A 12,990-nucleotide genomic window follows, 5' to 3' on the forward strand; every position below is an offset into this window, starting at 1 on the left:
TGGACTGAATCATCTACCAACAACTAACAATTCTGGTGTAATCAAATATGGAGTTTCCCTGTTCTGTCCAAGTTGTCCCGTGCTAGATGCTGGGGGATGAGGACAGAAACCCCAGGCGGGTAACTCAGAATGCCAGATGACTGGGTATTTTTTACTTATATCAGAATACTCTCAGTATACAAAATGGTATTTCCATACCAGCAAGTGTGTAGATGGAAGTGTCTCCCTGGCCCCTCTCCAAGGAGGACCTGTGTTGGTGTTTTGCAAACCCTGTTGTACATCCTCAGAGAAGTGGGAGGGAAAAGAGGATTTCAAATACAACTTCAAGGCTGTGCAAAGTGAATCCACTTCTGCTTTAAAGACGGCTTATTCCAGTCCTGAGTAAACATTTCGATTAATATTTTAATTCAGGCTTACTACCACGTTGAGCATGATAAAGTCTTCCTGAGCAATCTCCTGGATCTCTGGGCTAGAAGCTAAAAGAAAGAGAAATACATTGTTTGGGTGGGGAAAAAAATTCCTGGATCACCGCTTTCCATGGTTTTGCATTATCTTACATTGATCCTAAATACACCAGTAAATGACCACCACTACTTTCTGATGTGTACATGGCACATAAAGTTTGGAGGACTGGTTTCTCATAAAGTAAAATGCAAAGGACATTTAGTCCTTGAGAAACTGAAATGCTGGTGTACAAACACATTTACTTCCCGGTGGCTGAACAGGTCATGAATGCATACAGCTTGGTGTCAGGGGTTGAGGCTGGGCTGGCCCCTAATGAATGACAGATGCTCTCTATTAACCCCTCTCCCCTCCCAAAAGGGAAAAGGAGAGAGAAGAAAGGAGAGAAACTTTATGGTTTGGAAAACTAAAACAGCTTTAATGAAACAATAACAATAAAAGAAAAGATAAGAATAAGGAAATATATACCGTATGTACAAATATATACAAATAGATACAAAGACAGTACCGAACCCAATTCCCCCCACCCTGATGACGATATGTCACCCCTGATGCTGCAGGGCTGGCACTGGGGCAGTCCCAGGCTCGACGCGGCAGCAGACAGGGACGGGATGCAGGAGCTGGACTCAGGCACTGGATTCAGGGATGCACGGAGCGGGATCGACAACAGAAGAACAGACAAAGTCGTCCTCAGATGTCGGCCATTGAAGAAGAGAGAGAGACCCTCGTGATCTCTCAGCTTTATACTGAATATGACGTATATGGGATGGAATACTCTGTTGGTCAGGTTTGGGTCACCTGTCCAGTCCGCTCCTCCCTGCAGGTGCTACCTTTTATGTGCTTGCACCCCTTTTCACTCTCGGCACCCCAACACGGAGTGCAAGATTTAGCAGTGACCTTGGTTGCTATAAGAACAAGTATAAGCAAGGGCCTTTCTGCACACTATTCCTTGGTACTGACTGTAAACATCAGGCCTTATCACTGCTAGGAGCAGTCACTGTCTGGAAAAACATGCTGCTGTTTCAGAAAGTGCCATTAGTTAGAAGAGACTTAACTGAAAAGTTAAAGCACCAAAACACAATTAGTTCTGGTTTAGCCCAAACCAGGACACTTGGCTTTATTCAGCGGTCTGTGGCACTACATACTGTAGGAGTCGTCTGTACCATTTGTGCTGTATGCATTTAGGGTAACAAATACAAAATTTTCACAAGAAAAGCTATGGCTAGACTTCCATGGCAGACCTCACTTTGTTCTCAATAACCGAGGAGGTTATCAAGTGATAGCAAGTGGTCTGACACGCTCTTTGGCAGGAGGCCTCGTAAGAATAAGGAGTATAAAACAGATGCTCTTGCAGGCCAGAAGATTTGAGCTTTCCAATGCTGCAAACTATTGCACTTCTAATGTTCTCGTCTGCAGATGAAAATAGGCTGCTAAAGGCACGTTGCCATCCCTATGAATCAGTGAATATGAGGCTATAAAGATCATTTTCCTGGGGTCTGACTTCCTGCTTGCAGGATACCCATAACTTGAAAGCCATGGCATAAAACTATGCAGTAGAGGCAGCACAACGCTGAACCTCGCTGGCTTCACACTCTCCTTTTAGGGCCTCTTTCTAGGGGGGGATACAACTTCCCTGAGCTTTATTCACACAAGCTGATGATCTCCATGCTTGCTGGTGCCCAGGACTAGAGTTGGGAGTAGGCAGGAAGGCGAATTGACAGGACGTCAGGATGGGGAAGAGAATAAAGGAGGAAAGCACAGTATCTACCTGCCTGCTTCATAGCTGCATGTCTCTGCCAAGGAAGTTTTGATATAGAGCATGTCACTGCCCAGAACAGCTTTACAACTGTTTTATTCCCCAACTTTTCTACAGGGTCCTCAGTGGATTTACTGTCTCTCCACCTTTCCCTGTGTGTGCCGGAAAGGCTTCACACCAAGTGCTCCAACGCTTTGTAAGGAATGAGCACTAACAGATTTGGATACCCCAGGCTGTGTAGAAGGGTTTGCTTTGCTCACCTTGGCTGTAAGGACACTCTTCCAAGTGGTGAATAACCATCAGTGGCTTGCTGAAACGGCATTGCAGGAAAGGAGCAGGGAGGCAATTCCTTTTTCAGACCGTACTTGTGAAGTGTTAAGGCACTGAGTTGCTCCAGGGATGTATTTACATTGTGAGGAGCAATAGCAGCTAGGCTGGCAGGGAGGTGTGGACACAGCCATGTACGGAGGGGCGGATCACTGAGAACATAAGGCTGGAGGCACTGCCAGGGCATTTGTGTCTCCCAAAAGGTGAGCTGTCACCAAAACCTTGTTTGGCCTCCGTACCATGCAGGAACATATAACTTGGATCTTGCTTGCAAGATATAGAGTCTGAGCATCATGTTAGAGCATAGCTTTGTCCTGTGCAGTTAAACATATGAACGGACATAACAAGAATTGAGGATTACCTATGTTTTGTTTGTGCTAAACCTTCGTATGTCTGCACCCATTCAATGTCATCTTCACAGCTTGTTGAGAGCACCGTTAGTTAATTTTCTGGTCAGTATGGATGAGGATGTTCTGCTGAACAGGGAGATGGAGCCACATGTGTAATTTGGTCGCAGAAACTGAGCACCTTCCTTCCCTCAGGGTGTCCAGACCCTCAAGGTGGTTTGTGGCTACCAGCAAAGCACTAAGCAGAAAGGTGCAAAGAAACAGCTGCTAAGGAGGAGGGGTGAAACCCCAGCCTCGCTAGGGCTTGGGTAGTAGATTAGGATTTCTTCCCTGAACTTCTTCACCCTCACGAAGAGCCAAACCAGATGTGTTGCTTGTATATGGCTTCCTGCAACAAAGGATTGCTCAACAGGATGGGAGCTAGGGAGGGTTGGGATGTGAGAGCGTTTTTGGCATGAGGTTCCTGGACCTTGATTGATGGACCAAAGCTTCGACCTGAGTCTGGTGCCCCTTCCAATGGCTACAGCACCCCACTCGTGCCCTGCATCACCCAAAGGAGACCCAGGGAGGAAGAGGAGGTACTTGCTGCAGGTGCCTGGCCTATGACGCTGGCAGGAAAGTGGACAGCAGAGGGGTTAAGCTGACTGCAGCTTGGCTATGAGACTATGGTCTCCTGCATACACAGCATGCCTTTGTAGGGGTAGAGGCTGCTGGTGAGGCTGCCTGTTGAGCTCAGCCTCTGCAAAGCGGATCCAGCCGCTGATCAGTAGCTGGTGTAGCAGTCTGGCTCCTGGCTCTGTCCCCACACCAGGTTTGGAGCAAAGTACCTGTACCTGTTCCCAAGCACAGAACAGGAGGACCTCTTCCTTGCTGAATGCACCAGTTCTCTTGGCCACGGTGGAAATAGCACCTGTGAAAAGTAGGTTTGGGCTGCTTCTGAATGGGAACACTGCAGAGGAATCTAGTCGCTGCTCTCAGACATTTCCCTGTCTGGATACATGGGCGGAGGTGCACACTAGCTACTGTGACAGAGGGAAATAGGGGTGCTTCAGGACTGCCTCAAGGGTCCCAGTCACTCACCTTGAGAGAGAGTCTACAGGGTCTATATTTGAGCCAGGCTTTCTTCCTCTTCATCAGGCAGCTTCTGGATCTTTTTGTGCACAGCCACTGTTAGAGAAGGAGGGCACACGGTAACAGGAATGTGTGTGTGCTTCTGGCTGCAAACAACTGAGAGGGAAAGTATCAACTTGGATAGGCAGAACATGACCAATACAAGACAAAACTTAAGACAGTCTCATAAAAAGCCATTTCCTTAAAATTGGTCTCTCACCTGGCAGCTCCCCCTGGACGCCTCAACAGGGGTGTCCTTGCTGCAGCCTCTCCCCTCTGACCTAGGTAAGGCAAGGTCTCTTTATACCTCTGTATTTGTACTACAGCTGAATATGGACATCAGCTGAAATCCCAGGATATCCTGCTCCTGCCAAGGTGCAGGACAACCTTTTCACAAAAGCTTTCTTCAGCCCAGAAAGGTGCATGTTTTAAATCGAGGTATATTGATTTATGAAAGCATTCGTGCAGAGTTTATGCTAGATACACCTAGCTCCTTCAGGGTGGACTGTGAGTGTCGACGTACAGTGAAGTCTTCCAGGGTCAAGCAGAGAGATACAGAGAGGATGTATACGGCTTCCTTGACACCCTTGATGCCAAGGGTGGTGCAGAATTCACTGCACTTAGAAGAGGTGTAAGAAAAAAAATAATAATTAAGAAAATACAAAATGTAAACAATGTGGTATGAACTGAACCTTATCACAGTAACAGAGAACAGCAGCATAATGAGAGGGCCATGCAGGAGCCATAACTCTATGGGATAACCAGGACTTGTGTCACAGCCTAAGAAGAGGGTCTTCTTCCATCACAAATTCTAAGGAAATTAAACATCAGCTTTCCATGGAAAGCTTCTGCTCTATCAAGTGCAGATTGATTCAGACCATAATTTCCATTGTGGAATTAACCACTGGCCTGTTAGGAAATCCTAGGAAATCTGCTTCTGTACACAGACGTACTGTGGTTTTAGTTTCCATCTGCTCTGTTGTGCTAAGAGAAGGGCTCCTTGTGAGGACCTCCCGCTGGTGTCACAGGGGGTGGGCTTCAGCATATCGTATGGGCCCAAGAGGTCATGGTAGGGTTTTAAAAGAGCTGGAAATAGTGTGCCTGTGTTTCTGATGTTTGGTTACTCAACCAGTGGAATGTTCGTTCTAATGCTGTTTTGTGTGAACGCCTTTCCTTGGCACTTTTTGAAGAAACAGTGTTTGCCTATATTTAAGGTCTAGCAGGACTGGGACTTTCACCTTCAGTGCTTGCTTCTACGAGGAGGGACAACAGCCCTGGGCTGTTTCCCAGCTAGACCTTGGGGCTGGCAACGGCTATGCTTGCAGAAGAGAGGCGTCTTCATCTTTGGAGTCCTCAATGCAAAAGGAGGGGTTGGAGCTAGCACAGTTCATGGGAAAGGAAAGATCCCTTCTTTCCTTTGACTTGCCCTCTGTTCTCGCCTCCTCATACCTTTTCAATGAGCTAGTGAACTGGGTCCCAGTTGTGGAGGGTCATATGTATATGTTCTTACATATCACCAGTGGTTTTCTTCTATCTCCAGTTCACTTGCAAGGTGAAAAGGCAGCATCCAGGCCTGGAGTGTCACAAAGCAAGCTCAGGAGCACCACCAGTGACTTACAGCACATTGCTAGGTCAAGGCTGAGGGTACAGTGGACAGGGAGTTGCTGAAATGTGCAAACATCACATGTTTCTTGAACCGGAGTGGTACTGCACAAAATCTGGATATAAATTGCATGGGGAGGTTGAGTTGTGCAGAGGAAGATACATGGTTGCTTCAGTGAAAGTCAAAAGCTCTGCTTATTTGCAAAACTAGGGTATAAAAATGCAAGTATGCTGCTGTGCTCTGAATGCCAAGCTTTCCTGAATACAAAAGAAATAAAAGCTAGCATGGACAGCTTTAGCAGAGGTTGGCGAAAAGAAACTAACAGATAAAATTTAAAGAAAAATAGGGGCATGATAAAAAACCTGCAGGCATGCCATATTACATGGCTTCAATAGACCCAGAGGGAACTGTTTCTCCTGATAAAAGAAATCTGATTGTGCACCATACCCTCATTAATTGCAAAAATTCTTTTTTGGATGATTTAACAGGAGAAATCAAACAAGCTTTTACATTAACACTCCTTGGAGTAAACATGCAGCTTCTATGCTGCTTATTGTGGTTTGGGTCTTATCCAATACACCAAACACAAGTGTCCAAACCAAATTTATTCTAAGGTCCAGAACGGTCCCTCCATTACATACCTTAAGCAGGTAAAGATAAGAAGACCAAAATATTTCAAGAAGGTGTGTTTATCGATAGATTGCTTTCATATCTGAAAAAATAACTCACAAAGGCAATTCACTTCATTTCTCCCTTGCTTTCCACAATGAAGTACTCATGAAACACAGCATCTTTTTGCCACTTTGAGGATGGGAAGGCCACAGCAAGCTTGCTTCACCCTAATCCAGGCAGCATCAGCTAACAAGATGTGTCTGTGGCTCTGGGACACAGCTTGCAAGCTGGATTGTTGCTGGATGGCAGAGGTAGGGCAATGGAGCCTCTATGGAGCTGGAAGTCCTACAAATACATCTTGTGGCAAGCAGCCAGGAAATGAAACAAATATCAGAAGCCATGTAAAGCCCTAAAAGAGGTATATAAGAGGCCAGGATCGCAGCTGGCAGAAGAAAGGTTTGCTGAGATTCATCCTGTATTCAAAAAACTAAAAAGGTGTAGAAGGTGCCTACGACTGTGTATTACTTGTTACTGAGTAGGCTGGTACAAAGAAGTTCCTCTGCTACGGACTTTACCTTGTTGGACATGGTTCAGAGTTTGAAGTGAAGTGTGTTTTGAAGCGTGAAGTCACTTCCACATTTTCACAAGAGATGCTGAGCACTTTAAAATGTCTGCCTACTTCGTTACAGGACCAGATTGGAGCCAAGCACTTTGCACTGCTTTGCACTGCTGAGATGGAGCCCAGTTGCCCTGGGGATGAGGGAATGTGTGCTGGAGATCTCTGTCCGGCACACAGGGGAAAGGAGAGGGGTGGGTTCAAGCTATTGGTGGCTGAACTTGCATTTTGCAATCTGCAAGTCCAAAGATTCATGGAATAAAATGACTTTTCTTATTGCAAGCACTGCTTAGCAAAGCAGAGCCAGCAACATGCAACACTCGGTATCAGATGCCAGCTTCATTCCCCTTTCCAAACTGTTCCAAAAGTTACCTGTCATTGACCTTTCTTGCAGTTGGAATTAAATAGTAAATGAAAGTGAGAAATCATCAGCCACAGAGCTATAGTCACCAATTTCTTCATGCCTTATGGTGGGATGACAGCCAAATAATGACACGGAACCCATGGGAAATCTCACTGGTTTCCACCTTGCAAGTGTTGGGCTCATGCAATTATGTTTTAGGACAAGGGAACTGTGGAAGTGGTCCTGGGTGGGAGCTCTGCTCCCTGTGAAGTGCCATCCTTGGAGTCTGCTTTCTGAAATGTTCACAAGATAATGCCACATCCAAGTGTCTCTGGTGTGTCTATGCCAAGTGAAAATGGTTAGTTTTCCACTGCAGTAAAGATGTGCTATTAAATCAGCAGGGAAGAGAGGGGCACAATCAGAACCCTCAGTTTTCCATGCTGAGGTTAAAAAATCACCAGTGTAGCACAGTGTGGATTCATTTGTCTGAGCTGACTTGTCAGAGAGACCTGGGGTGCTGGTGGAGCACGACTGTTCCCAGCCTAAGTAGGTGTATAGATGAGCTTGCATGTCTGGTAAGCAAGCTCTCGCCGTTGTCAGGAGAACCCAGCTCAGGAATTTAGACTGGATACCAATTTGCTGAATAATTTTGGAAGCCAGAGACCATATTTACAGCAAATATATGTAAATAGGCCTTCTTGTAGAAGAATATAAGCTGCTCTCAGGGAGTGCAATACACACTCCTTGAAGTTTTATAACTTTGGCGACCACACTTCTCCTGTGGAGATGCTGTGTGGCAAAGCTGGTATCAGTTCCGGAGTTGGTGGCAATAGGATAGGAGTGAGATCCTTCGCAGAATAAAGTATATCCAGAGGTGCAGACAGTATGAATTTCTACAGAACTGTATGGTAGCTACAGGCTATTTTAAATCTACATTTTTCAAGGCATCTTGCAGAACCAGCCAACCAAATATTTCAGGCCTGTGCAGCATCAAAATACAATTACTTCAAACCACCTAGGAGCAAAGCACGACAGTAGTTTGTGTTTCACCAGTTTCCTGCTGATCTTCAAAAGCATGCTGTCTTCACAGTGATCTGAACTATACATTTGATATGCTTACCTGATGGGCTGGGAGTAATTCTGATAGTGGATAATAATCCAAATGTGGGACTGCTGGACAAAATTCCAAATTCCACATTGTTTAGCAGCAAAAAATACAAAACATGGCTTTTAAGGGGTGGTAGTAATTTAAAAGGCAAACAAACCCACAGCTGTTTAAAGGAGGAGAAGGGATTAGAGAGTTCAAGAGCATGCTGAGAGCGGAAGCCTGTCTCCCAAGCAAATGTAATTGTTTCTATGTCTCGGCCTCTTTCCGTGGACTTGATTTGGTTGTTGTTCTTGATGTTAGGGTAAGGGGTACTGTGTGAATATTTATTTCTGCCTGAGGACTTGATTTTAATGTAAACTTCCCAAATCCTGTGAAGTGGAGATCTTTGGAGAAATCTCCACTTGGTTTAGAATTCTGCACAACTACAAACTGTTTGGTTTCCCATTACCTTTTTGAAAAGTCTTAAAACGAAGAAACTCAGTGATGCATGAAAACCTGCTAATATTTATCAGTCGGGAACAAAAATCTTGTTCTAAGATAATGCAGTGAGTATGTCCTTCCATGTTACTCCTGTCCCTATATCAGTGTCCTCAGGGCTGATCTAGGTTTTGGCTGGGACAGACAGTGGGTGCTTTCTGTTGTCATGCTGCATCTATATTTTACAGCAGCATTTGGTAGCTTGGCTGATAGGGGTTGGAAACTACATAGATACATGTCTGCACTTAAGCCACCGAGTTCGTAAGGTTATTTGAGATTGGAGATAGTATCCTGCTGTTTGTGGTATGTAAAAAGAAACAGAGGTAGAGCACTTCATGTTCCTGCTGCTGGGTCTTGAATATTTGGCCAGCAATATGTACCATGGTGCTGTCTCGCTGCTTTCCAGCCTATTTCTGCAAAGAAGTTCTACTGTATTGAATCAAACTAGTGGCTGGAAAGATCAGAGTCCCTTCCTCTGTGAAGAAGCAAAGCTTGGAGGAAAAGGCAGTGTGTGTTGATGTCTATTCCTGCTTGTGATGGAGGTGAAGTGCTCAAAACAGTAAGATTCTCTGCCACCCTTTTGGTGTTAGGATGGCTTTTGGCATATGCTGGAGACCCGTGAATCCTCTCTTGAGCTGTTTGGTACACTGCTTTACCTCTTAGTGATGCTGTGTGGTCAGCTGACTTTCCTGTTGACATCTTCAGGAGGACTGGTCTCAGCTTGCCCAAAGTCTGTGAACAATTCTAGTCCAAGGTCCTCAAAAAGACTAGGTCTCCAGATTAAACTTAAAGCTATCTGTTTTATGGTCTTAGGGTACTTCTTTTGATTCCAGTGACTCCCTTTAGGTCCACAGGGATTTGTGGAGACTTTGTGGGTTGCTGTCTTTTGGTTCTTCAGTTAAATTAAGCTGTGCCTCCTCGGGGTACTACCTCCTCAGCAAAATGAGCATGCCGAAGGCCAAATGTAACAAAACCGCTGAGATTCCTTTTCAGGGATCTCAGATGCTTTCTGGCAGAAATCCAGATAAACCACACAGCTCCAAAATAAACAACCCTCTTCCCCAGAGCAGCTTCTTCCCAGTCTTTTTGCTTCCTCTGAGACTTCTTCAAATGCTCTTGGATGTAGAAGCTGTCAACACCTCCTCTTCTTCCCAGGCTCACTAGCTCCTGTAGTCACAGCCTGTCTGGGAACCTCATCAACCCACCAGTGTGTTAGGCTGGGGAAAGACAGAAATTGCTTCCCTGCAACCACCTGCTCTTAGGAGCCCAGGTGTAATTACCATGTCAGTGTGGAAGCTAACTGCTTCCCTTCTTCTGCTGAAAAAATAACCTCTTTCCTTACTTGCACTAATACCAGATAAATGTGCTTTGTAACATGTCTCTGTTCCTAAATCTGATTAATTCTAAGGTTGTTTAGCAAGGCAGGTGAGCTGGAGCTGGAAGTTGAAGCACAGCAGCGTGGCCCCCATGCAGCCCTATTGAAGTTTAGCTTTCAAACATGTGGGTCAGGAGTGGCCAAGCAGTAAAGTAGTATTTTCTTTCTCATGCTCCCAAACCTTGTCAGAGAGAGTGGCCTCTATGTGGGGCACAGCCAATTTTTTGCTTGTTGATGAGGGCTGCAATGAGGCGAGGCTGAAGCAGGTTGCAGAAAGGGTGTAGTAAGCTGCTTGGTGGGAATGGGGCCGCAGGAGGTAAGGACGGTGCGGAGGGTCCTTTTCTTTAATGGCCGTGGCCTGGCTTTGCTACGGAGTGTGACGCGGGATGAGGCAATCCTGATGTTATGACCCCAACCATCGCTCTTACTTTCTACGTCTTTATTTCAAGAAAAAAACACCAAACAAAAACCCACCGAAAGATACAACTGGAGTTTCTGAGCACTCCTTACCTGCTGATTATTCAAGTAAGGGGCTGCGGTGTGAGGGGACGAGAGGCTTTGGGGCTGATTCCTGTTCCTAACCAGGCGACGGGGCCGGTTGCTAGGGCCGCGCTGTGCCTAGCAACGGCTTACCCCGGCTCTGCGCTTGCGCAGTGAGGCGCCCCGCGCCGCGGGGCAGGCCGGGAATGCTGGGAGCCAGCAGTCGCGGCGGCGGCGGCTCGTTCCCGCCGCCGGTATGAACGAGACGGTGGTGCGGCGGACGCAGGAGTCCTTGGGCCGAGTGATCCGCAAGCCGCCGCTGACGGACCGGCTGCTGAGTAAGCCGCCCTTCCGCTACCTGCACGACGTGATCACCGAGGTGGGCCGGGATTCGGCCTGCGGGCCCGCTCCGCTGTTGCTAAGCAACGGGGCCTCCCTGCCGTCTCGGCCGCCCCCTGGTGGGCGGGGGTGTCTCTGTCACGGGGCTGGGAGTGGGGGGGCTCTGCCGGGGGGACACCTGGGGTCCTGGGGCTCTGCCGGGGGGACGCCCAGGACCCTGAGCGCTCCCTCGCCGGAGAGCGGGGCTCCGGGCCCTGCGCAGCGCAGGCAGGTGGCTGCTGCAGGGGGCGCGCCCCGGGTAGTGAGTAAATGTCGGGGTTTGAGGGCGGCTGGCGGTGGTTGAGAGCCAAAGAGGGTCAGCCTCTTTTCCTCAGGCTGCTGTGCACTTGGTCTTTCGTGAAACCCTCTGGCGCGTTGTTTTTCCGCCTCCCGTTAAAAAAAAAAAAAAAAGTCCTAATTTTTATATTCACCGAGCTGCTGCTTTTCTGTGTAGTCACATGTAAAGAAGTCAATAAGGGAATAATGCAGATCTGCGTTTAAAATGCACATTCTGGCGTTTACATTGTGAATCTCCCAGGTTCACCAACCATTAAGGTTAAAGATGGAATTAGTCCTTACGTACGGCTCAGGCCTCCCTGCTTAAGTCCCATTGTTCCAGAGCGTGTTCAGAGCCATAGCAGACCTCTGAACCTGCTCTAGAAATGGTTCTAAATGGGGTATCGTCTCTGAAAGCAAATAAGGCCAATGTATTTCCCATGGCCACGCAAGCTTTACTGAACAGAGGCCTTCAAGTGTTCTTAACTGACTCCTTTTCTTCTGTTTTGAAGGTAATTAGAGTGACAGGTTTTATGAAAGGACTTTACACGGATTTTGAATTGAAATCAGATAACGTTAAGGTGAGTATGAAACTTGGTTGTTTATTTAGCTTTAAGATTCGTATTCTTTGAAACTTCCCATAAGGTCCTTTTGGTCTTTTCTGCGTTCGTTGCCTGTCTCTAGTTTTGTGAAGAAATTGTAAAAGCTATTTCCTGTTGGTTATATTATGCAATGCACAGGGTGAACACCCATAAATTGGACGTGACACAAACAAGGTGTCATATGTGAAGAACTGTTTCTGTACAGATTTCAAAACAGGGTTTCTATGACCAGATCTGGGTTTCCAAAATACTATTGTATTACAGATGAAAAGAATCACTATGTAGCAAGATCGCCTTGAAGTAGTTAGGCATTGAGAATAAATCACAAACATTAGAAACCCACATATATCTTTTTATATGTGGTCTCTCAGTGGAATGTATGGTTTTATATTTATTGCTTCATATATGTGTGTGTATATATGCATACATATATATATATATATGCACTGTATACATGTATACATTAAATATTCTTGCATAATATCCCAGGACTTTGAGGCACTCATCTAGTATATGCGTTCCACAATGGGTTTATTACAGTATACAAATTACTCAAAGAGGATGTTAATGTTATTACTGAAAAGTGGTTTTTTTAAGTACAAGAGTAACTTCAGCCTCCATTTGCTGCTCTTCTACTGTCTGCCTCCCTGCTGAGCTGACGCTGACTTCTCCAACTACCGATCTGATTGCAAACTTTGGTCACTTACTCATGACAAATAATGCAATGTTTGCGTGTTGCTAATTAGACAGCTACATCCGTTGGTGATTGTTTAACATAGCAACTGAAAGTATGAGATCTACGAGCCTGGCCTGTCATCCATACAGCCAATTGCATGGGTGTTTTATGCACTTCCTGCAGCTAATTATCGGTCTGATATGTATGTTTATTTCTGTGACTGTTCTTATTGTTGTCAGGATAACTAAAATCTAAGTTATACAAGGGGTTGTTGGTTTTGTTGGTACGGTCCCTGTTGAAGCTTGTCAGTAGGTTCTTTGATGAAGAGCAGCTTAGTACATGCTGCTGCTTCTTGGGAGAACACTGTGCAGTTTATTTGTGGATTGAAAAAACAGATTTCCTAGCTGCTTCTGAGTAGGTCTTTGTTAGTACCTACATACTG

At 46.0% G+C, this 12,990-nt stretch overlaps 1 protein-coding gene across 1 annotated transcript in view; it reads left to right on the top strand.

The window, feature by feature from the left end:
• Positions 1–10,872: 10,872 nt before the first annotated feature.
• Positions 10,873–12,990, top strand: part of IFT54 (intraflagellar transport 54) — a 44,657-nt gene continuing 42,539 nt past the window's right edge. The window contains exons 1-2 of the mRNA XM_086465995.1: positions 10,873–10,995; positions 11,783–11,851. Of these exons, the coding sequence (XP_086322121.1) occupies positions 10,873–10,995; positions 11,783–11,851 (192 nt within the window). The remainder of the gene's footprint in view (positions 10,996–11,782; positions 11,852–12,990) is intronic.

The sequence above is a fragment of the Leptosomus discolor genome, chromosome 5 (genome assembly GCF_034619465.1).
Source record: "Leptosomus discolor isolate bLepDis1 chromosome 5, bLepDis1.hap2, whole genome shotgun sequence".
Classification (NCBI taxonomy): domain Eukaryota; kingdom Metazoa; phylum Chordata; class Aves; order Leptosomiformes; family Leptosomidae; genus Leptosomus; species Leptosomus discolor.